This window comes from Peromyscus eremicus, chromosome 1, assembly GCF_949786415.1.
Source record: "Peromyscus eremicus chromosome 1, PerEre_H2_v1, whole genome shotgun sequence".
Lineage (NCBI taxonomy): Eukaryota > Metazoa > Chordata > Mammalia > Rodentia > Cricetidae > Peromyscus > Peromyscus eremicus.
In genome coordinates, this window is record NC_081416.1 from 27591221 (window position 1) to 27616211 (window position 24991).

Consider the following 24991-nt stretch of genomic DNA (forward strand, 5'->3'; position numbering starts at 1 on the left):
GAGTCTCCTCTGTGCCCATGAATAAATGCTGCGTCTTAGCCTTTGAGAGGGGCCATGTGGATCTTTTAAGTTTTATGAACTTCCTAGTTAAGAGCATACCTCTTCCTTCTAGGAGGGAGTGTTTTAATTTGGAGGAAAGAGCTGCATGTGTCATTAAAGGAAGGTTGATAATCCATCTTCTGTTGCCTCCAAATTGGGCAGAACCAGTAGCTTCTTGGTTGGAAATAAAGGTGGTGACTGTAGCTGTCTGTAACTGTTTTCCACATTCCCCCTCTAGACAGCCTAAGAATGGTAATGTAGAATAGGAATTGAATTCAGTCTTCCTCCCTCATCCCCCTCCTTAAGACCCAGAGGGGAAATGCAGGGCTTGACAGACAGCATGAGTATTGTGGAGAAGATGAGGTCACTAGACCGACCTCTCTTTTTTTCTGTGACTTGTCTCTTCTGTGACTTCTATCATAAGGATGGCATGAAGTCTCCAGGACCTTGGGACTAAAAGCTGCTCTTTCTGGGTACTTGTTTTGTTTGAGTCTTAGTAGCCCAGGCTGGCCTTGAAGAACACACATTGATCCTCTAATCTCAGTCTCTGTGTGAGATTTACCCAGCGTGAGGATTACAGGTGTGAACCACCAAGGTCAACTGAGAAATGTTTCCTAAAAAAAAATAAAATAAAATAAAATTTGTCCTAGACTCTTCAAACAAACAAAACCCAAACTTTTGAGTTTGGTGTTTTTGCATCACTTCCAGCTCCATCTTACTTCTGTCTAGTCCAAATCCAAACTAAGAATCCGTTTACTGGCTCTAGCAGAAGGGAGCCTTGGTCCATGGTTTCCTATGCCCCTGCCGGAGCATGTGGCTTTTTAAACCCTAACCTCACAACATAGTTTTTTTTTTTTTAATGTTGATGTTTCAGCTTGTTTTGATTTCATGTGGTTATCTGTGTCAAAGTCAGCCAGTTGGGCTGCAAATGAAAGAGCTGTGCACCTGCATGACCTAAATACTTGAGTCCTGTTGCCAGAGCTGGCTTTCTTAGGAAGAAATGCACGCTTACCTCTACCGTGGTAGTCACTGAGAGAGAGGAGCCATCAAGGGAATTTCATTACAAGACTTTCTATACTGCAGCCCTGGGGTTAAACAAGGATGGGATGGTGTCTAGAACTTCAAGATCTGGATTTAAAACTTGAAAATCACCTGCAGTACTCATAAAGTAAATCGTTCATGAAGAATCTTACTAGGGAGCAGTCAGATGTGTCCTGGGAACTGCGGTGTCTACCGGGTCACTGCCGTGCATTGTCCTCAGCTGTCAATGGCAGGGCTCTGTCCTCAGAGGGGCCAGGAGCAGCAGCTTGATCACATGCCAGCTTCTCACTTAAGAGGAGCTCCAGCTATTTATACCACTCATCTGGATTCAGCTAGTGGAGTCGTTCTGAACTTGACTAAAGGGACCCCTTGTTGAAAACATTTCCAGGGCACTGCTCCAGTCCCATGGAACCCAAATCTCTAGACGATAGCCTGGCAATCTGTACTCTTCGTTTTTATTTTTTATGGTGCTGTGGATTGAACTTGCCTCATGTGTGCCTCAGCAAACACCCTACCACTGACCCACGTGTCTACTCGGGCAATCTGTATTTTTAAAATATGCCTTAGATGTTTTGTTTTGTTGGTTTTTTTGTTTTGTTTTTGTACAATTTGGTAAATTTGAGAAACTGCGTGGTGAATATAGCCAGTCACTTAAAAAGTAACTGTAATTAGGGCCAGCCAAATGGCTCAGCCAGCAAAGGTGTGTGCCTCTCAGGCCTGGCAACTTTCATTCAATCCCTAGGATCCACAGGGAAAAGAGAGAAGGACTCCCCCATAGTTGTCCTCTGCTCTCACACACCCCCCAAAGTTGTCCTCTGACCTCCATATATGTGCTGTCACATGAAATGATTGCTTCCCCATACACACACAAATAATCAATTTTTCCTTTCACGTTTAGTTGCACTAAACACCAAAGTCGAGGTTGCTTTAAGGAAATACAATTGTAAATATGCCATAGGGGTCCAGTTTAAATTTCAGGTGCACAGTAGATTATGGTGCGGGAGTCATTTCTGTTGCTGAGGTTAAATATTAATATGCAACAACAAAATGTGAAGAGGCCAGCTCTTGTGGGCCCCAGGCCCATCCGCCTTCATTTGTCCCTTTCGTCAATAAGAAAATGAAAGGAAAATGTATTTTATGATCATGTTAGTGTAGAAATGAATGTGTTAACATTATCTATACTACACTTTCTTCAACTTAAAAGTTCATGTTTTTGCCTGGGGTGATAGCACATGCCTTTAATTCTGGCACTCAGAAGGCAGAAACAGGTTGATTTCTGTGGGCTTGAGGCCCCCCTGCACTACATAGCCAGTTCCAAGCCAGCCAGGGATACACAGTAAGATTGTCTCAGAGAGGTAGGAAGAGAGAGAGGTGTGTGTTTATGGTTTCTTTAGATTACTTTTGTTTGTCTTTTGAGGGCTTCACCATGTAGCCCAGGCCTGCCTTGAACTAGGTAGCCCAAGCTGGCCATAAACTCATGGTAGCTCTCTTACCTCAGCCTCTCAAGTGCTGAGATTACAGATGTGTGCCACTGTGCCTGGATCTTCTGATTTTAAAGGAACTAATTAATATCCACACTGTCTGGGTTTTGTTGTTGTTGTTTTGTGTCAGGAACTGGCTCTGTGTTGCAGGCTGGCCTCAAGAGCATTTGCTCAGCCCACTGAGTCCTGAGATTACAGGTATGGAACACTGCACCTGGCCTCCCTGCCATGCTTGATGGCTAGTGTCCAGTGAGTTGTGACACCAACTTTGATGGGGTGGTTGATATGGGTAAGGTGTTGGCTCAGAAGAAAACGAAATGTTGAACTGGGGGGCGCAGGCATTCTGTTTTCCATGGGAAACCAGAGATTGGCTATCAGCTGCTTGAAGCAAAATTAAAGCAGTTTCTTTTCTTTTACACCATTACAGAGGTTTTGACCAAGGACTTAAAAACATCTCAGATTATATAGTTTAACTGTGTTGGTTCTAAAAATCAAAAAGTGTCAGAAAATCCTGAAGAAGGGAAAAGATCACCCCGTTCTGTGGCCCATAGAGAACAGGGATTCTAGACTTACTTCCTGTAATTGCTCAAGGCCAATTTCATCTGTTGACAGATTGTAAATGTACAGCATGTGCCATTTAATCACCCTCCTTAACCCTAACTGGAACTTTCTTTTAATGTCCTTAAGTTCTTTCCAACAAAATTATTCTTGTTTTATTTTGTGTATGAGTGCATTGTTTGCATGGATATCTGTTAACCAACCATGTGCATGCCTGGTGCCCATGGAAACCAGGAGAGGATGTTGGATTCCCTAAGACTGTAGTTACAGGGTGTAAGCTGCCATGTGGGTGCTGGGAACTGAACACAGGTCCTCTGAAAGAGCACCCAGTGCTCTTAACCACTGAGCCACCTCACCAGCCCCCCTCAAATTATTTAAATAGGGATGTGTTGTTTCTTTGTGGTAATGAATAATCATTTGTTTTTCCAGCCCTGAATTTTTAGACATTAATGCTTCAGGTTTTTTGTTTTTTAATTGCCAAGGATCAAACCTACAGCCTTCTGCATACTAGGCAAGCACTTTATAGCTGAGGCACATTTGGGCCAAATTTTGAAACTTTTATGCTAATTTCTTTGGACACACCCATAATCATGTCCTTAGGGTTAGATTAAAGGTGTCAAGGGTTGAAGAATCTGGAGCTTTTTAATGTAGAGTTCTGTCTGAATAGCCCTGTGGGAAAGATTGTACCAGTTTACATTCCCATTTTTGGTACATGTACCCTTGACAGTATTGGCAGTTCCCGCATGACTACAGTTTAAACTTAGATAATCCAGCATACAACTTGAGAGAAACACTGACTCTGCTTTCTTTGTGTAGAGAATGTAAAGTTTAACAGATCTCTATGTGCAATAATTACGGGTCTCCTCATAGTGTTACAGAACCCCTTTATTACATTTTAAGGTCCTTAAAAATAGAGTTTTTGAACTCTTGGTTCCATGCTGTTGACATATGGCTTTGGAGGGCTTTGTGTGTGTGTGTGTGTGTGTGTGTGTGTGTGTGTGTGTGTGTGTGTGCGTTTAGGATGGTGGGCTATAAGAACTAGGCAGACCCTCAGTGGTCCGTTAGTCTGCCTCTGTGTACAGATCAGTAGGTTGCTCAATTAAGAAACATTTCCATACAACTTTTATCCATTAGGACCTTTGCATGTAAGCATCAGATAACTCAGCTCAGACTGTTCTAGCAGAATGGAAGATTGGCTCATGAAACTGAACTGGGTTCTGATGTTCTACTGTCCTAATGACTGACATTGGAGAAGTCCTCGATCCATTTTACTTGTATTTTATTTACTTTTTGAGACAAGGTCTCATTATTTAGTTCATGCTGGTCTGGAACTCACCATGTTTGGGTCCCTGTCATCTGAGTATTGATGGAATTACAGGCATGTGCCACTCTGCCTGGCTTCCTTGGTCTTCATTTGTTAGACAGAATATTGAGTCTGAGGTCCCTTCTGTCTCTTAAAGTTACATTTTCTCTCTATATACTAACAAATAATTAAAATATACTATCCAAATTTATATGTTATGAAGGGAAGACTAGCCCTCAGAGATAAGATATGAGTAAAGAGATGGTGTTTGTGTGTTTGTTTTGGTGGTATTGCAGTTGAACCTAAGACATCGTACATGGTAGGAATGTACTTTAGCACTGTGCTGTATCCCCAGCACACAATTTTGTTATCCACTTGAATCTCTCCTTTTGTTTTGGTGGAAGTCCTATTCAGGACTGAACTCGGTCACCAGGCTCATGTGTGCAGGAGTCACCTAAGTCTCCTGTGCCTGCTGATCCATCTCAACAGCCTGTGGCATGATTCTAACTCACTGCCACTTTGAAAGAATGGCTACTGTCCAAGGTCATTGAGTCAGACACATGTCCAGAGGAGCAATTGAGCATTCAGGGGTCGAATTACAATTTGGAAGACTACAATCCGTGTTATTTAAAGATAGGTGTAGGGGTTGGGCATTTAGCTCAGTGGTAGAGCGCTTGCCTAGCAAGCGCAAGGTCCTGGGTTCGGTCCTTAGCTCCCAGAAAAAAAAAAAAAAGATAGGTATATTCTGAGGTGTTTGGTGTCATTGGGCAGTTACCTCACTGTGTGAGCATGGAGAAATTCATACATACTAAGGTAGCTATTCTACCACTTAGATGCTAATCTTGGGGACCACCATCATTGACCAGAAATTTGTGCTGCTGACTGTTAGGGTGTGTTGCCAAACTAAGACACTTAAATCCCTGCGGCTAACTAGAGGGAGTCTCACATTTTCCCTTAGTTCTTTATCCCCAAGAGGGAATAGATTTCTGAAGCCAGTAGGAAACTTGTTCTAGTTTTCATTGTTGTTTGTTTTCTTCTTGTCTTTGATCATCTATGCTCTTTGGGTGTCACCACATACCCTTAAAATTTACCACAGGAAACAAATCATCTCAGATGATCCTGGTATTCAAAAAGACTTTAAGGAACAACTTTGAAACCAAGAGTTTGGTGCTCCACGCTTGTAATCTCAGTACTTGAAAGCAAAGGCAAGAGGATCAGGAGTTCAAGGTCATTGCTGGCTGTATCCAATTTAGAGATAGCCTGGCCTACAGACTCTATCTCAAATAAAAGAAAGAAGCAACACGGGCAGTGGAGGCTGAGAGGAAAGGAAAAGAAAATGAGTCTTTGTTTTAAAGCTAATGAAGCAGGAGCCAGTTACCTGTAGGCAGTAGGGAGGAAAGGGCCCTTGCAAACACCTACAATGTCTCACATGTTATAGTGAGAACAGAGGCTGCAGTTGAAAGGGAAATTAAGGATAAAAGTAACAGAACAGAGCACTGAAGAAGATAGTTAAGAGAGCTTGCAGCTGGATATGAGATAGCCAAGTGGACCAGAGAGAGAAGAAGAGGCTTCGAGAATCAAGGCCAGGTACAGTGGGCCAGCTGGATCGTGTCTATGAGACCCTTCCCCTCTGTGAGACACATTAGGCACTATTGCTTATTAAATATTCTTGCTTTTAATACATTGTTTCTAATGCAGTTAGTTATGTTAGACTAAATTGTAAGTGAAGATGGCTTCTAATAAGCCTGTCCTATTTCAGGAAAGAGACCCCAGACCATCCTGTAGACAGATATAACCAAGAACACTGCCACCAATTATTCCTTGGTAGTTAAATGATACCCAAGAGAGCTTTATGCAGTTGACGGCACCTGAGACACCTTCAAAGTCAGAGGTAGTAACACCAGCTATTAACTGATGTCCAACAGTCAGTCAAGATCAACCACTAAGAAGCCAGAGAGTTTAATTAACAATTAGCAAGACACTTGCAAGGTCAGAAGGTAGTAAAGCTTGCCAAGTGACTAATAGCTGGCAGATAGTTAAAGCTACCAGCTATGCCAGAGTCTAAAATGGATTGGAGTGCCGGCTACAACCACCCTTAGCTGGTTGGGTAGCATCTGAATAACACATACTCATCAACCTGGTTGGGCTAGGAGGACATGCACAGAGTATGTAGGTCCTCCATTGGTTCAGTCCATGATAGCCCAGAAAATTAACCAGTTTCAACGAAGATGAATTTCCTCTACATTTGTCCAGTTTCTATCATTGCCTACAAACACCCTAGACAAAGGAAATTCAATAGCCTATTTTTCTCTTGGAAACTGATCCCTCCTTCTCAGTGCTTTGTCTCACTTTCTCAGTTCAGTTAACTTGATTTCTCACTTTTCTGTAATAATTTTCTTTAGATTGATTTATTTTATGTGTATAAATGTTTTGCCTGCATGTCTGTATGTGCATCTCAAGCCTGCCTGGTGCCAGTGGAGGCCAGGAGACAGCATCAGATCTTCTGGAATTGAGTTACAGATGGTTGTTTCTGCTATCTGGGTGCTGGGAATCAAAGCCAGGTCTTTGGAAGAGCAGCCAGTATTCTTAGCCATTTCTCCAGTTCCTCTGTAAATAGTTCTCAGTAAAGCCCCCATTCCCTCTGTGCACTTCATGAGAGCCCACATCATGAATCATCAGTGGTGAGAGACAATGAACTTAGAGCTGCTGTCCTAGGTTGGTCTTCGATGCCACCGTAGGTCCATGAGTCAGCACAACTGGGCCACGAAAGGTCCTGTGATTTTAAAAAACTCTGACATCACTAGCTACTGTCAAAAGGTGTGTAAAATTCTCACCACAGTATTTGGAATGCAGCCAATTCATAGTTTGAGCCACTGTCAGATTGACAGGCCTGGTTTGTTTTTGGAGAAAGGTTAGGAAAGAACTTTTTAAGTTAAGTCACCACACGTTTCCCAGGGGTGGTAACAGACCCCATGTCTAATTCTGCTGAAGAAAGATGCTTCTCAGGAAGACAATTAGCCAGCGATTTGATGCAGGGATTATTACTTAGGACAGGCTGTAGCACGAATCTTAAAAGGTCTTATTAATAAAAATAAACCCCGGGGCCAGGTATTGGGGTGAACGCTGAAAGATCAAAGAAGCAGAACAAGCCACAGCTAACCTCACCTAGATAACTTCTCAGCTGATCCTGTTTCCTCAAACTGGAAGCCTCTGAGTCCTCATCCAAATGGATCTCAGCTGAACTGCTGCTGAAAGCCTAAAAGCTTAAAAGAGCTTCTAGTTCCTGGTTTTCACACCTTATATACCTTTTTGCTTCCTGTCATCACTTCCTGGGGTTAAAGGTGCATGTCACCATGCTTGGCTGTTTCCAGTGTGGCCTTGAACTTACAGAGATCCGATCTCTGCCTCCAGAATGCTAGGATTAAAGGCATGTGCTACCACTGCCTAACATCTATTTTTAATATAGTGGCTGTTCTGTTCTCTGACCCCCAGATAAGCTTATTGGGGTGCATAATATATCAACCACAACAGGCAAGCACTGTGGTTTGGTTAAGTGTTTCCCAAGTGTCCACATGTTGAGGCTTGGTTGCCCAGGTATGTTGGTGGGAGGTAGTAGAACCATTAGGTGGTGGGACATAAGTTGAAGGCCTGATGTCATTGGGTGCATGTCCTTAAAGGAGATCGTGAAACCCTGGTCACTGCTTCCTCTCTGCCATTTGTTTCCTGGTTGATAGAGTGATTGTTTTTTTGTTCTTCATGGTCCTGACATGACTTGCTGGCTTACCACAGGCCCAGAGCGAAGTGGCTGCTTGGTCTTAGATTAGAACATCTAAACCATGAGCCCAAACAAACCTTTTCTCTTTGTAAGTTGATTATCTCAGGAATTTCATTATACTAATTCAGTACTGACTAATATAGCAGGTCTAGCTATAATAACAAATAACCATCAAATCCCAGCAGCTTAAAAAAACCCAAAGGTTTATATGTTGTCTTAGTTGAGGTTTCTATTGCTGTGAATAGACACCATGACCATGGGAACTCTTCTAAAGGAAAAACATTTAATTGGGTGGCTTACATTTTCAGAAGTTTAGTCTGTTATCATGGTATGGCATGGTAGTGTGCAGGAAGACATGGTACTGAGGAAGTAGCTGAGAGTCCTACATCTTGGCTCAAAGGCAACAGGAAGTGGTCTGACATACTGGGTGTGGCTTTAGCATGTATGAGACCTCAAAGCCTACCCCCACAGTGACACACTTCCTCCAACAATGCCATACCTACTACAACAAAGCTACACCTCCTAATAGTGCTTCTCCCTATGAGCTTATGGGAGCCACTTACATTCAGTCTACCACATATATCAAAACACAAGTCCTAGCTTGAGTGATAGCTTAGCTCTAAGCCTGATGACTTAAGTTCAAGACCAGGACTCACATGGTGGAAAGAGAGAACTGATTCTACAAGTTGTCTTCTGACCTACACAAACACACAAATCAATAAATGTGTTAAATTTATTTTAATTTTCAAAAGACAATTGGCTGGAGAGGTGACTGTGGTTAAGCGAGTATATTGGGCTTCCAGATGACTCATGTTCAATTCTCAGCAGCCACATCACAACTGCCTGTAACTTCAGCTTCAAGGGATCCTTTGATCTCATACACACAGAATTAAAAATAAAATACATTTTTTTAAAGGCAAGTCCACTGAAGGGTGACAGGGAGTCCACTGTGGCCCATCATCACTCTGAGACCCAGATGACAGAGCAATCTAAGGCTTGCTGTTTTGGCAAAGGGCCCTGCAGAGTTTCCAGCCATTCATGCTCTGGAAAGAACACACATTCACAACTCAGTAGTCTGAGTAGGAACATGGCCCAGGTCAGTTATCAAATGGCAGAAGTTGCTATCTGACCTCGTTGGTCCTAAAAGGGAAAGACCAGAATTATCTGGTCAGTAGCACAAGCGTGCTCTTCTGATGACCAGATATTTGTCTTGCAGATGAATACATCCAAATCTTCTTCAAAGGAAACTGTTCCAGTGTCCTGGGCTAGTCTCAGCATCTGGATGATGCTTATTTAGGGCTCTAAATTAGGTGATACAAAGTCATTTCTAAATCAACTTGGGTGTGATCCCTATTGATTTAGATCAGTGGTTCTCAACCTTCCTAATGCTGTGACCCTTTCATAGAGTTCCTCGTGTTGTGGTGACCTCCCCAACCATAAAATTATTTTCATTGCTACTTCATAACTGTAATTTTTCTACTGCTATGAATTGTAATGTAAATACCTGTGTTTTCCTATGGTCTTAGTCAACCCCAGTGAAAGGGACACTCAAACCCCCAGGGGTCAGCACCCACGGATTGAGAACTGCTGATTTAGAGCCTTCTGGACAAAAGACAAACTATTTGTTCCCCCTGCCCCTCCCATTGTATACTAATGTAGCAAAACAAAGATTGGAAAATTGAGTGCACACTGCTGTGCCGTTTAGAAGGGAGTGGATGGAGTCACATAATAGCCACACTCCAAAATACAGAAAGGATTCTGCGGTCCTATTGGACGCTCTGCCCTGAGGTGGAGAATGTCCCTTTGGGGCCTTGAGGGGGAGCTTTGCCTCTGCGTTTCCTCTGTCCTCCTCAGCTCTACCACTGGTACTTCTCCCTTTGAAGTCACATCTGTTAGATAACAATTGCCAGGGGCTGTTGTTCTGAACTAAGTGCCATCAGAGGCTAACACTCGATGGAGTAACCCACACTCACCTGCAACTAAGCTATCCATCGTATTTTCCAAGAAATCTGGATTAGAGAAATAATAGCCAAATTTTCCAACTAGGCCAGCAAGATGGTTTGGGGACAAGCACCTGCCTCACAAGCCTGGGGACCCAAGGTGTTCTCTGACCTCTACACACTCACACACATATGCACACACAACCATAAATAATAAGAACCAGAACAAGCTGAACTGACAAGTTGGCGATTCCCTTCTGCCTTTCCACACAAGGAACAACCTGAAGTAACCTTGTGGTGAGCTATTAGTCATTTTGTTGTTCTGTCTCCCTGGTCCTGTCCTGGTCTGGAAATGGCCAGTCTACTCTTTGCTGTTCTGTTTCTGGTTTCTTTAGACTTTCTCTATAAATATAACTTTCTTCGCTTTGGCTACCAGGATGCTCACTCTGTCTTATAGAATGAAACGTTGTCCAGTTGAAATAAAGAACTGAAAATGAAGTCAGGCTGGGAGTAGAGTGCTTGCTTAGGGAGCCCACAGCTCTGGAATTGATCCCCCAACATGTTCCTCATCTCCTGCCCCATGGTAGAAAACACTGGAGAATTTGACCTTTGACCTTGTCTGCTGCTCTCTGGCTTAGGGAATCCAAGAGTGCCCAGCAGTCTTGAGCAGTTTTCCTGATTGTGTGGCTTCAGGCTCATGGTTCCCTTGGCTGTACAACTCCACAAGGAGTCAGCTTCCTATCTCTTTGATCTAGTCGCTTTGCACATCCCTGCAGCAGATCCCCAGTGTTTCTCTGACACCCTCCTTCCTTGGGTTTGCTGTGTGACGTGGAATTTTTGCTTCTTCCAAGCCAGTCTATTGACTTAATGGATGCTATTTTGAATCAGACTGGCTTTTGCTGCTAGATGGCATTATAAGCTTTTCACTTGAGCTATTCTTATCCAAGGGCTGATCTAAAACAACCCCCCTTAACTCAGAGGATCTCGACCTGTCGGTCGTGACCCCCGGGGGGATTGAATGGCCCTTTCACAGGGGTCACCTAAGACCATTGGAAAACAGATATTTACATTACAGTTCATAACAGTAGCAAAATTACAGTTATGAAGTAGTGACGAAAATAACTTTATGGTTGGGGGGTCACCACAACACGAGGAACTGTAGTAAAGGGTTGCAGCATCAGGAAGGTTGAGGACCACTGCTCTAACTCACCTTGCTGTGTACATCCTAACTTCAGTGTTTACAGTGAGGATGACAGCAGTTCTTCTCACTTAAGAATAAGGCGGGAAGTGTGGAGTGCCAATTGACCTTTTTCAGGAAGAGGCTTTTTCAGTTTTTGTTTTCATCGGGTGGGTGGTTTTCCCCTGCTCTACAGGTCTGACTCTTAGCCAGTAGCAAGACAGGCATCTTTATTATTTGAAGAAGGTGAACCTTCCAATCGCCTTTCCTTCTTCAAATAAAACTGTATGGCACAAGTTGCACATGCCCAGGGGCATCTTAACCCTTTGGACAGTCACTCCCTGACCTAGAGGTAAATGCAGCCCAAAGTGTGTCCACCATTCTTCTTAAGTTATGCTCATGCCTACCCCTAAAGTAGTTTGCTTAGAGAGGGGCCATTATTTCTTGCTGATTTCTCTCTAAAGTGATGTTTGGTTTTTGTTGTTTTGAGGCTGACCGTGAATTTCTGGCCCTCTGCCTCCACCCCCCGAGTGTTGGGATTCCAGGCGTGGGCCACCACACGTCTGTTTCCACTCTCACGTCTTGGCGTGCTTGTTACGGCTTTACCTTCCACCGAATGAGGTTATTGACCCCATCCTCTTTGCTTTTTGCTGTTAAACCAGGAACTTATTTTCTGACTTTGTCCTCTCCCACTTTTACAGTCAGTGGTAGCCCGAAACAGCCAACACCTGCTGCTAACATTTGACTTTCAGTCTCATGCTTCAGATGTGTTAGTTATCTGCCATTCAAATCGTCACAGAAAAGTGTTTTACCAATCTTTGCCAATCTCCCAGGTCTGCTTCTCACTCTTTGGGGCCTCTTCTCTCCCTCACCGTGTTATTACACTCATGAGTGACAACAGGCCAGGTCCCATTGCAGCCGCTCATAATACCCAACTCTCCCTGGGTTTTTTTTGCTTTTCGGGGGAGGGGGGATGGTGGTGAGAGGGGGTTGTTGTTGTTTTGTTTTTTCGAGACAGGTTTCTCTGTGTAACCGCTCTGGCTGTCCTGGCACTCACTATGTAGACTAGGCTGGTCTTGAACTCACAGAGATCTGTTTGCCTCATCCTCCCAAGTGCTGGATTAAAGGCTAGGTTTTTCTTTGTGTAAGGATTAGGCAGGAGGAGCTTCAATGTCGTGCTAGTAGAAGCTGGCTTGTTTGGGGTGGGGCACAATTCCTGGGATTTTTCTAATCCAGAGTTTTCAGGAGGTCAGACCAATAGTTTAGTTCCAGATGGGTGTGAATGACTCCATGTAGATTGTTAGCTTGGTCTTTTGGGGGATAGGGGAGGTGCTTGGTCCAAACAGTGGCCTCCTGTCATATTTATTTAACACTTGTTTATGGAAGTGTTCTTGTGAAACTTGAACATGGTCTCCTATTGTTGATGACTCTAGTTTATTTATTTTCAATGTCCTCCTCCTCCTGGGGATTTAGCCCAGGGCCTTGCACATGTCACATAAGCTACTTACTGCCGAGTTATATTAGCCCTTCATTTTTGTTTTTGTTATAACATCTGCTTTGGGGAGGAGAGCAAGGGGTGAATGCTAGCATTCTGCGTCTAGAATGGGCTTCTGGTAGGCACAGTAGTTCAGCTGAATTTACCCGCATATCTGGGCATCCATCTGTGGCATGTGTGGGGCATTGGCGGTTGCAGGGATGTTCTTCCTCCTCCTTCCTCTTCTCTCTTATTGCCATCGACAGTGTGGCTGTAAGGGAAGCTTAGGTTTAAGCAGATCTAGACATCAGGAGGATGAGTGCCATTATACACATGCCTGGGAAAAAGCATGCTGTGTGAGCAGAAGAGCAGTGCTGTGTTCATGATGGTGGAAAAGGAGAGGCAGGCATGGAGACCAGACTCAGGGAGTCTGAGGCAGGGGGCTCAGAAGTTTCAGATCAGCCTGGGCTATAGGATAAGACCTTATCTCAACCACCCACCCTCTAAAAAGATGTGAAATAGCTAAATAAAACCAATTTCTTCTCTCTCTCCTCTTCTATCCCCCACTTCCCATCGTCCTAGGAATAGAACCTAGGGCCTTTCTTGTTCATTCTAGGTCTGTGCCATGCTCCTGAGCTACACAGCCTCAGTCTCCCCTTCCTGACTCCTTCTCCTCCATCTCTAGGTCCTAAAACAATTTCTATTCCTGCTTAAATGAACACAGTCCTTCTAACCTTTATTCTCTTTTACCTTAGCCCAAACTACTCATAAAACACCATACTAAATTTTTGTAACACTACACCTTTTTCCGGTTCTTTTGATGCCTTGCCAACAAAAGCTTTGAAAAGGCTCAGAGGCAATTGAGACTTCTAAATAACTTGCAGGATGTTCAGGAATCTCTCGCTGTGCTTTGAAGAGTCGGGCATTTTCAGTTGCTTGTGCTTAGCAAGATTTAACCAAATAGAAGGTTATGAGGGGGCTCCTCCTCCCGGAGGTCAGTATCGATTGCGGGGTCAGCGATGGGTTACTGGCGTAGTACCAGTGCGTTCTCTAGGTTTTATGTGGCTTGTCCTGTCCTACCAGTGCTGATGTCGTTTCTGATTCCCACTGTTGCTGAGTTCTTTCAACTGCTGCGTGCACTGAAAGTTGCCAGGATGCATACAGTCTCATTCCCTCTGTCTAGCCTGTGCTCCGTGTCACCTCTCCTCCTGCTGTCTCTGTCATCTCAGCAGATCTGAGGTCTCCTGTACCTCTATGCAGGCTCACATCCGTAAACACAGGGACCAGATTTCTCCCATCCTTCTTTTCTTCGCCTCACTTTATCTTTTTCAAAACCAAGTGGAAAAGGCTGAGGATGTAGCTCAGTTGGTAGAGTGCTTGCCTAGTATGCATGAGGACCTGGGTTCAGTCTCCAGCACCCCATAAACGGAGCATGGGGGCATGTTCCTGTAACCCCAGAACTGAGGAAGCGGAAGCTGGAGGGTCAGGAAGTTCAAGGTGATCCTTGGATACACGTTGCATTCGAGGCCAGCCTGAGCTACATAAGACCCTGTCTCAAAGCAAAAAGCAAATACGGAGGAGATAAGCATCTGTACTTGTCTGAGTGTACACTGCCCCGATCTTTTGCTTTTCTCATTAATGGAAATTTGAGCAAAGTAATTCCAGTGAGATCATATTTACAGCTGTCTAGTATCCACAGTTTAGAAGTCATACTCTTTCTTTCTTTGTTAAAGGATATACGCTTTGTTTATAGTTGGTTTTAATAGTTGTGTTAATTTGGTCATTCTATTTTTAAGATTTACTTTTATTATTTTTACATTAATGTATATGTTTGTCTGTGTGTGCACGTGTGTGCTCGAGGAGGCCAGAGGTGTCGGGTCCCTCAGGAGCTGGAGTTGTAGGCAGTAGTGAGTCACCCCACGTAGGTGCTGGGAACTGGAGAAGAGCAGCATGTGCAGTTAACTCCTCCCTGAGCATCTCTCCATCCCCAGGTACACTATCAACAGGCTGACATATGCTCCTTGAATACTTAGAGATTTTGTGTTGTTGAGGCAGGTCTCATTCTGTAGCTCAGGCTGTCCTGAAATCCAAAACAGGCAATCTTCTGTCTCAACTTCCTAGATGCTAGGATTACAGACATTTACAGACGTGTCCCACACCTGGCTTGGGGCCTTTTTCTTTCTTTCTTTCTTTTTTTTTTTTTAATGTACTTTAAGGACTGTTTGTTTGTTTGTTTTTTTGAGACAGAGTCTCTACATAGCTCCAGCTGTCCTGGAACTCACTATGTAGACAAGGCTGCCTCAGAAAGATCCACCTGCCTCGGCCTCTATCAGAGGCATGTGCCGTCACTCCTGGCTACTTTTAGTTTTAACACGTTGCCAGAACTTCTCAAAAACTGTTATCCTCAAAATGCTGCAGAGGACCACCCCGCCCCCCTCTTCCTTCTTGATGGGATTTCTGTCCCAGAGTGGCCTTCACTCACTCGGTAGCCCAGGATAACCTTGAACTTCTGAGCCTCCCTCCAAGGTCTGGGATTACAGACCCGAGTCACTCTGCTAGTGTATGTGATGCTACGATCAAACGTAGGGCTCTACGTACAGTAGGTAGACAAGCACTTCACCGACTGAGACACGTCCGAACTCCGTGCTTCTAGAGTATTGGGGGAAATTACTGTTTACCAACTATTGACTGGATATCTGAATCCTAAATGAAACAACAGTGAGATTTAGGAAAGCTTCTGTGTGCAGGGATATTTTCCTTCTACGCTTTTCCCTCAGCCTCACGAATAGAAAACAGGTGGCGCTGGCACCAGGAAAAGACCTTTCTTTACTAGAGCCCAGCATTCTCAGTTTGATGAGGGTTTAGATAGATAATCTGTAGGGCGGAAACCAAAGAAAAGTGTCAAAGAAGCTTTTTGTGCTTGGAATCAGTCTGTCTTGTGTAGCTAGAGTTTTTCTGCCTGGTCCACGGTCAGGGCAAGTCTCTCTCACCTGCCAGTCCCACAGCCGCTCAGACCCAACCAAGTAAACACAGAGACTTATATTGGTTACAAACTGTATGGCCGTGGCAGGCTTCTTGCTAACTGTTCTTACAGCTTAAATTAATCCATTTTTATAAATCTATACCTTGCCACATGGCTTGTGGCTTACCGGCATCTTCACATGCTGTTTCTCATCGTGGCGGCTGGCAGTGTCTCTCACTCAGCCTTCTACTTCCCAGCTTTATTCTCCTCCTTGTCCCGCCTATACTTCCTGCCTGGCCACTGGCCAATCAGTGATTTATTTATTGACCAATCAGCAACACACTTGACATACAGACCATCCCACAGCAGTCTTGTCTCTTCTCCCTGCCCTCCCCTCCCCTCCTCTTTCCTCTGGGACTGAGTCTCACTCTGTAGCCCAGACTGACCTTCAACTTGCAATCCTCCTGCCTCAGCTCCTGTGTGCTGGTGTGCACCACCATGCCTGGCTTAGGAACTCATCCACTAATTTGACTAAGAGTCTATAAAATAACATGATCTGTTATTAATAAGTATGATCTGTGCAAAAGAAAAAAATGTCTTTAAACATTGGATGGCACTGGGCTTGGCAGGGTACTTGAGTTCCAAAAGCACAGCCGAGGCTGGTTTATGATTCTGCAGACTCCTGTGCCGTCTCTCTTAATTCTGAGTGGCTGTGAACAGCTGTGGGTGCCACGGGGACTCTGTCTCTGCACCTCATTTTAGACTCGTGTAGTTGACCTCGAGGACATTTCATGGTGAATGCATTTCCTCATCGGCTATCCAAACACTGAGCCTACAGCCTCATTCTTTCCTCTTCTGTCCCCAGCATTCCCGTGGTTTGGTATGGATATTGGCGGAACCCTGGTTAAGTTGGTTTACTTTGAACCAAAGGATATCACAGCAGAAGAAGAGCAGGAGGAAGTGGAGAACCTGAAGAGCATCCGGAAGTATTTGACTTCTAATACTGCCTATGGCAAAACTGGGATCCGAGACGTCCACCTGGAACTGAAAAACCTGACCATGTGTGGGCGCAAGGGGAACCTGCACTTCATCCGCTTTCCGACCTGTGCCATGCACATGTTCATCCAGATGGGCAGCGAGAAGAACTTCTCCAGCCTCCACACCACCCTCTGTGCCACGGGAGGTGGGGCTTTCAAGTTTGAGGAGGACTTCAGAATGGTAGGTTGGGCTTGCCCTTGTTAGAACAGCCAAGCCTCTCACATGACCACAGTCTAGGCATGCTAAGATCTAGACCATTAACCTTGGGGCTTGGACTTGTCGGTGCTGTGGTTTCCTCACCTATATGAGAACAAATAGGTGACCTGTTTCATAGGGCTGTTCCAAGAAAGGTTCAATGAGGAAATATGTACCTGGCTCTGACTGAGTGCTCAACATCTGTCATCATCCTCACTTTTGTGGCACAGGCTGGTCTTGAACTCACTATGTAGCCAAAGATAACTCGAACATCTGATTCTTTCTCCAACTCCTGGGGTTACAGTAGTATGCTGCCACGATGGTTTCTATGGTGCTGAGATTGAACAGTTACTGCTGTGTCATATGTAGAGACAAGATGATATACATCGCCTTCAGAGACACGTAGCTCAGTTAGTACTGGGTTTTCCACAGACTCTTACTACATAGTCATGAGGCCAGTTCTATGGATATATAGCCTGAGACCCGCAGGAACACTTTCTACACGTCTAACTAAAAATGATTGCATCTTTCTACCCGTTTGCGCTCATTCATGTCTCAGTTTTGTGAGTGCCGTTCTGAAGTTTCTCTTACAAAAATAAAATCTTCGGCTGGTCATGATGGTGCATGCCTGTGATCCTAGCACTTGGGATGTAGAGACTGAAGGACCAAGGCTAGCCACTCGACGTCAAAATATCGAAACAAACAAACAAAAAACCCCACACTGCAAACATCCTCTCTGTTATTTTTAAGTGAATTCCTTCGTTATTGAATATCATTTTAAGGTGTACAGTACTGAGTATTAGATAAGGAGAAATAACGTCCAGCCCAGAGTCTCTCTCTGTTAGGCAATCTCTTAACATCTGTGTTCCAATTTCTCCATCTCGTCAGGCAAGACAGTAAGCTCTCTACTGACTAAGTGAGAATAAAATTAAGAACGAATGTAGGTCTGTCTGGGAAAGTACAGGCAGTTAGATACATGCTTGAACATAAGTGTAGGAAAGGTTAGAAGATTTTAGGACTGATCATCTCACAAAGTGGAAAACCCCGTGAGATGCATCGTAGAATGCATTGTTCCAAGCCTGCAGTGCAGACTCCTGCATTTTGTCACAGAACAAATGTAATTGAGTCTTGGTAGAAAAATCTGTGATCATTGCGTGATGAATGATCATGTTATTCACGGTGTTTAATAAAGCTGGAAGATGCAAATTTTGTCATCAAAAGGAACACGTTTTACTCCATTGATCTCAGTGAGTAGTGTTTTGGGGGTGGGTGGGATGCTGCCGATAAAATCCAGGGCTCAGACTTGCAGTGCACAGTGAGTAATATTTTGGGGGTGGGTGGGCTGCTGCTGATAAAATCCAGGGCTCAGACTTGCAGTGCACAGTGAGTAATATTTTGGGGGTGGGTGGGCTGCTGCTGATAAAATCCAGGGCTCAGACTTGCAGTGCACAGTGAGTAGTATTTTGGGGGTTGTGGGTGGGATGCTGCTGATAAAATCCAGGGCTCAGACTTGCAGTGCACGTGCTGAGCAAACTGAACCTTCAGTGGGAACTTGCTAGAGAAGCTGGCAGCGGGCCTAGGGCACTAACCTGGGTGAGACCGATTAGCTTCAGGTTTTAACCATCTTCTTCTGTGCCGTCCTCTCCTACACAGCTATAGAGTTTAACACGACCACTGACTCAAATGACTCATGGGTGGGGTTCTCTTCCCCACTAAAGGGACTCAGTAACTGAACAGTTTTGAAATAAAAAAAGTTAAGGAGCATGGATGTGAGAACTTAAGCCCATATTGGGATGGGGGTGGGGGTTAAACCTGAATTCTAGTTCTGTTTCTGCCTTTACCTGCTAGGTAGCTTTTGCTGAAACATGTTTCTGCTGTGGGCCTCAATTTCATCATCTGCAAACAATGAGGGCAATGTGGGGAGAGGGGGAAGGGCATCCAGGACAAAAGAACTGGAAGTGATAATAGCATTCCTACACTGTGTGAAGAAACTAAAGCTTTCAGGCCCTTAAGAGGCTTTTGCGTAGTAATGTCTACTGGGTAAGATCTGGTCTTGAACCCCCGTTTTAATTCAGAAGGAGAGCTGCCTTTGTGTGGGAATGGGATCAGTTCCTTAAGCCTTCCAGTACATGCTATCTTGTCTGTGCACTAGAGAACCTGAGGTGAACCAAGATGACCTGATGGATTTATGCAACCTCTGTCATACCTCCATCCCTCCTCAGGGTTTATTCATGCCCTAGGAGAAGGAGTTACTCAATCTGTGTTGGCCATGAGCAAGTGCGTTTCTTAAGGTTTTGGACTGAGAAAGGTCATGTTGTCCTTCAGGCAGTTGCTTGGAGCCTAATGAACAGACCAGAGCAAGGAGCACATCTGGAGTTTTGGCTAAGCTGTTAGGCCAAGCCGTTTCCATGAGGTATTGGACCAGCGGTTGGCTGTCTTCTGTTTCCATTATAAGTCTTGGCCAATGTGAAGACAGACTTGAGAAAGATTTCTTCCTGTGTCCTGTTTGAATAAATGATGTTCTTGTATCCAAAGCTTGTGAGGACGGATAGGCTCTCCCACCTTCTTTCTGTGCAGCCATTCATCCACCCAACACATAGATTATCATGCCCCTTCTGTGTGCTAAAGTAGTGTTATTCACAAAACACATCTCCTGACCACCTTGTGGTCAATGATCATGTAAGCAAGTGAATATGCAATATAGTAAGTATATAGATGTTTTATATATATTAGTGTGTGTGTGTGTGTGTGTGTGTGTGTGTGTGTGTGTGTGTGAAATGAAGGAGAAATAGAGGCAAAGTAAGGATAAGAGAGTATTGGGAGGGATCCCGGGATGTGATGATGTAACACTGAAACAGAAACCTGGAGAAGTAATAAATAATAGGCCATGCAGATATTTTAGGCAAATGGATTAGAAAGTGTTAAGGTACATAGGTGTCCAGAGCCCAAGCTCCTAGGTGTTGTAGAATAGAAAGCTGAAGACTTAGGAAGATTCAGTATATAATCTAGGACAGCAATTCTCAACCTGTAAGTGGAGACTCCCACAGGGTCACATGTTAGATATCCTGCATATCAGATACTTACATTACATTTCATAACAGTAGCAAAATTACAGTAATGAAGTAACAATGAAATAATTTTATGGTTGGGGGGGTTACCACACTAGGCAGCACACAACCAATTGTAACTCCAGATCCAAGAAATCCAACACACACACACACACACACACACACACACACACACACACACACGAAATAAACGAACACATAGATACATACAGAAATAAACGAACACATAGATACATACAGAAATAAAGTAAGAAAAGATATATACCACTCTCTGTATTAAACAGTTTGCCCAACAATAAAGCACATGTGTGTAAAATTATGGTATTGTGCAGAATCACTGCATTTGGAGTTTCAGAACTCCGAGTATCATCAGGCCCAAGTGGAAAATCTTCAGCACACTCTGAATAGTTAGCACTTGTTAGGTGTGAGGACTGCATCCTAGATATATTTAGCAAATGCACTTACATTTTTAGGAAGTGTTAGATGTTCTTTCTCCAACTTAGAATAACCAGAAAAGACTGTAACTGGTGAGATAGTCATTAAATTAGGCTCTTCTATAGAATATTTTTGATTGAACAAGGCTCTATTTCGGTTTTATTTCTGTTTCATAGAGTCTCTTAATTTTAATTCAAAATTTTTATTATTTTTTACCTTTGTTTTTTTTATGTGTATGGGTGTTTTGCCTGCATGTATGTCTATGTACCAGTGTCTATGGAGGCCAGAAGAGAGTGTCAGATCCCCTGGGACTTAAGTTACAAACAATTGTGAGCCACCATATGGGCTCTGGAAATCAAACCTGGGTCCTCTGGAAGAGAAGCCAGTGCTTTTAACCACTGAACCATTCCTCCGGCCCCTATATATATATATATATATATATATATTTAATCATGGTCCTAACGAAGCTTCTTATTTCAGCCAGGATCTTGCAGTGTAGCTCTAACTCTTAATCCTCCTGCCTCTGCCTCCCAGGTGCTGGGATTACAAGCATGTGTCACTATTTCTGACTTCAAGTCAATTCAAGATTGGTATATATTCGTTTTCTAAATTAATGATGTAGCAAGCTGGAACACAAAACCTAGTCTAATGTTAAGTGGGGACCGGTGAGATGGTAAAGATGCTTGCCAACACACCTGCCAGCCTGAGTTTGCTCCCCAGGATCCTAATTTTAGAAGGAGAGAACCAACTCTTGTAAATTGTCCTTTGATCTCCACATACACTGTGGCACACCCCCCATAAATAAATTAAATTAATGTTAGGTGGTATATGGCACTGATAAGCCAATGAAAAATTCCACTATTTAAACATGACCCTCCACGTGATAAATCCTGCTTATTTATAACAATATGAAGCAATGTAGATTACAGTTAGTTTTGTGGCAGGATGTTTTATCTGCTAATTCTAATGTTTCATTCTCTGCCACGCTTCATACTTTACTTAACTTCAGCAAGAGTATTCATAATGCAGCATATTCTTAGCAACAGAAAATATTTATAGAGGGAAGAGTCCACATCTATATAGGACGCATGCGAGTTTTATTCACCTTAAGGCTGACATTAGTAGGCATTAGAAAATGTTCTTTGGCCAGGCAGTGGTGGTGCACACCTAAAATCCCAGCACTCAGGAGGCAGAGGCAGGCGGACCTCTGTGAGTTCGAAGCCAGCCTGGTCAACATAGTGAGTTCCAGGACAGCCAGGGCAACACAGAGAAACCCTGTCTCGGAAAAACAAACAAACAAACAAACAATAACAACAGAAAAGATATTCTTTTAATTGTTTATTTTTAAAAAAAAATCTATGGGTCTATGCTTTGACTAGGATATGATAATAGTCTTTGGCTGAGTGAGGTCGGGGAAAGGATGTTCTTATTATACGAGTTTCAGTGTTAAGACTTTTCCCAGGAGGTCTGGGGAGATTCCTCAGCAGGCAGAGTGCTTACTGCAGAGTACTTGTGTTTGTAAAGTACAAACACAAGGTACTGAATTCAGCTTCTTGGCTCCTATATAAGAAAAGCAGGTGTGGCTGCACATACCTGTAACCCCAACCGTGGGTGGGAGCGTCAGAGGCAGGAGGATTGCTGAGGCTGGCTGGCTCTCAGCCTAGCCACGAGGTGGTAGACTCCAGGCTCAGTGAGGGAATCAAGTGGAGAATGATAGGAGGCACCCTATGTCGGTCTCAAGTCTGTACACACGTTCATAGCTTCACACCCCAGCACACATGTGTCCAACAAGCATGTACCTCCATCATACACACACACACACAAGGGAAAAACAAAAACAAAAAATCTTGGAAGAGTGTGAAAAGGCTAGGTGGAAAATCATGAGAAAAGGGTAAAGTTAAATAATTTGAACATGTGAACTCTCTCGTCTAAGTGGACCATTTAATCATATTTATTAGTTGCCGGGCAGTGGTGGCGCATGCCTTTAATCCCAGCACTCGGGAGGCAGAGGCAGGCAGATCTCTGTGAGTTGGAGGCCAGCCTGGGCTACAGAGTGAGTTCCAGGACAGGCTCCAAAGCTACAGAGAAACCCTGTCTCAAATAAAACAAAACAAAACAAAATCACTAGCTTGGTTCTCATATTAGTCTGGGAATGGATTTGTGATATTATAGTTGTAAGGTATTTTTAGATGATGACATTCTCCACTCTCTTCAGGTTTGACATTCGACCTCTCACATGGCCTTTTTCATTGGTACGTGAGAAAAAGCTAGAATTTTCATTCACTAAGCTTGTTTGAGATTCATCTGTCTCAGGTTTCTGTTAGGTCTCTCTTGTGAAAAGAAAAATAACCCTGACAATTATAATTTATAACTCAGAATTAATGTGCAATTGCTTTGGGCTTGATAACCTTTTCTTTCATAACTTGACTCATGGAGCTAGTGTCCTTAAAAGCATGCTGGAAGCGAAGTGTATTATATAATTTGTGTCCGTTGTGGTGGGGGCCCAACTGTAATTACAGCACTAGAGAGGCAGAGGCAGGCGGATCTCTGTGAGTTCAAGGCCAGCCTGGATAACATAAGTAGTTCTAGGACAGTCAAGGCCACATAGTGAAACCCCGTGTTGAAACAAAACAAAATAAAAAAAAACATCCAAAAATAAAAGAGGAAAGAAAACAACAAAAACACGAATTTGTATTTTGCTCATTAAATAATAATAATAATTTGGCATCTCTTTTCTCTGCTGTAGTTGAGTGATACAGAACTGGCTGGGATCAGGTCAAGGGAGCATGTGTTTCTTGTCTGTGGCGGTATACTCCTGTGTGTGTGTGAGGCCAGAGGAAGTTATCTAGTACTCTCTATCTATCCTCTCTTTTTTCTTTGGGGCAGGGTCTTTCCTAAACCTGGAGCTAACAAGCCCCAGTGATCCTCCTGTCTCGGCCCACTCAGTGCTGGGGTAACAGGGGTGCACAGGACCATACCCACTTTGTTACATGGGTGCTGAGATCTGAACTCTGCAGCAAGTGTGCTCTTAAGCACTAAGCCACCTCTCCAGCCCCTTCACTAGTTATTGTTGACAAACTAACCTGAAACAACAAGGAAGCCGGGCGGTGGTGGCGCACGCCTTTAATCCCAGCACTGAGAGGCAGAGGCAGCCGGATCTCTGTGAGTTCGAGGTCAGCCTGGTCTCAGAGCTAGTTCCAGGACAGCTAGGGCTGTTACAGAGAGAAACCTTGTCTTCAAAAAAAACAAAAACAAAAACACAACAAGGAAGTCCTCTTGCAAATGAGCCTGCTTGTATTTAGCATACAATATTAGCACCTATGGAATCTTTGCCCTCTAAAATTTGGTCATCAGAAGGAAATAATGTTTCCAAAGTATTTTAACTCGAGAGTAGACTGGAGTTGTGGTTTTATTTTTTAAGTAGTGCTAGAGATTGAACCAGGGCCCACCTATGCTAAGCCAATGTTCTACCACTGAACTGTATCCCCAGGCAAGACTTGAGTTCTTTTACTAGTCATGAGTAATTTATTTATTTATTTATTTATTTTTTTTTTTTTTTGGTTTTTCGAGACAGGGTTTCTCTGTGTAGCTTTGCACCTTTCCTGGGACTCACTTGGTAGTCCAGGCTGGCCTCGAACTCACAGAGATCCGCCTGCCTCTGCCTCCTGAGTGCTGGGATTAAAGGCGTGCGCCACCACCGCCCGGCATGAGTAATTTTTAAGGCATTTTTGTGCAGCCATCTCACGTGACTCTTGCAAACAGCCCTTTCAGTCAGGCAAGGCAGGTACTCTTAGGAGAGAGTGTGCTGTTTTATCAAATACCTGTGCTGGAGTGTAGTGATGGACTCATCACTCTGTTCTTCAGCTAAGCTACCATGTTCCTCCTCCCACATCAGTGATCCTCAAGTGTCTTCCTGACACCTTCAGGATGGCCTCTTGAACCTCTTCGCTCATGACTCCTTTTTTCCCCAAGAAAAAAGTTGTAACTTTTTAAATTTTAATATTCATTTGTTTGTTTGTTTACTTATGTTTGTGGATGTTCTGTCTGTATTTATGTCTGTGTACCACATGTGTCTCTGGTGCCCTCAGAAGCTAGGAGAAGGTATTGGATCTCCTGGAACTGGAGTTACAGATGATTGTGAGCTACCATGTGGGTGCTGGGAATGGAAGGAACCTGGGTCTTTAGCAGCGAGTACTCTTAACTGCTGAGTCATCTCTTAACTGCTGAGTCATCTCTCCAATCCCCAAGAAGTTTTTATGCAATCCCAGGTATATAAGTGTGTAACATAGGTATTCAAATCAAACATTTAGTGGATTGATCATAAATCAATTCTATCTTTAAAGATTTGTTTTATTTTTAATTATGTATATTTGTGTGTGGAAGGGATTGGGTATGAGCATGTGAGTGCTGATACCTGTAGAGACTTGAGGACATCTAATCCCCGGAAGCTGGAGTTAGAAGACATTGTGAACTGTGGGTTGTGGATGCCTGGAACCATATTTGGG

At 43.7% G+C, this 24991-nt stretch overlaps 1 protein-coding gene across 5 annotated transcripts in view; it reads left to right on the top strand.

The window, feature by feature from the left end:
* Pank1 (pantothenate kinase 1) overlaps window positions 1-24991 on the top strand; it is a 66990-nt gene that overhangs the window by 21875 nt on the left and 20124 nt on the right. For 3 of the 5 annotated variants that reach the window (XM_059258832.1, XM_059258823.1, XM_059258834.1), the window contains exon 2: window positions 16616-16968. The exons of 1 other annotated variant lie outside the window; for it this stretch is intronic. In XM_059258832.1, the coding sequence (XP_059114815.1) occupies window positions 16616-16968 (353 nt within the window). Of the gene's footprint in view, window positions 1-13660; window positions 13783-16615; window positions 16969-24991 lie in introns of those variants that run through there. One more of the 5 variants, XM_059258829.1, reaches the window with a different exon arrangement.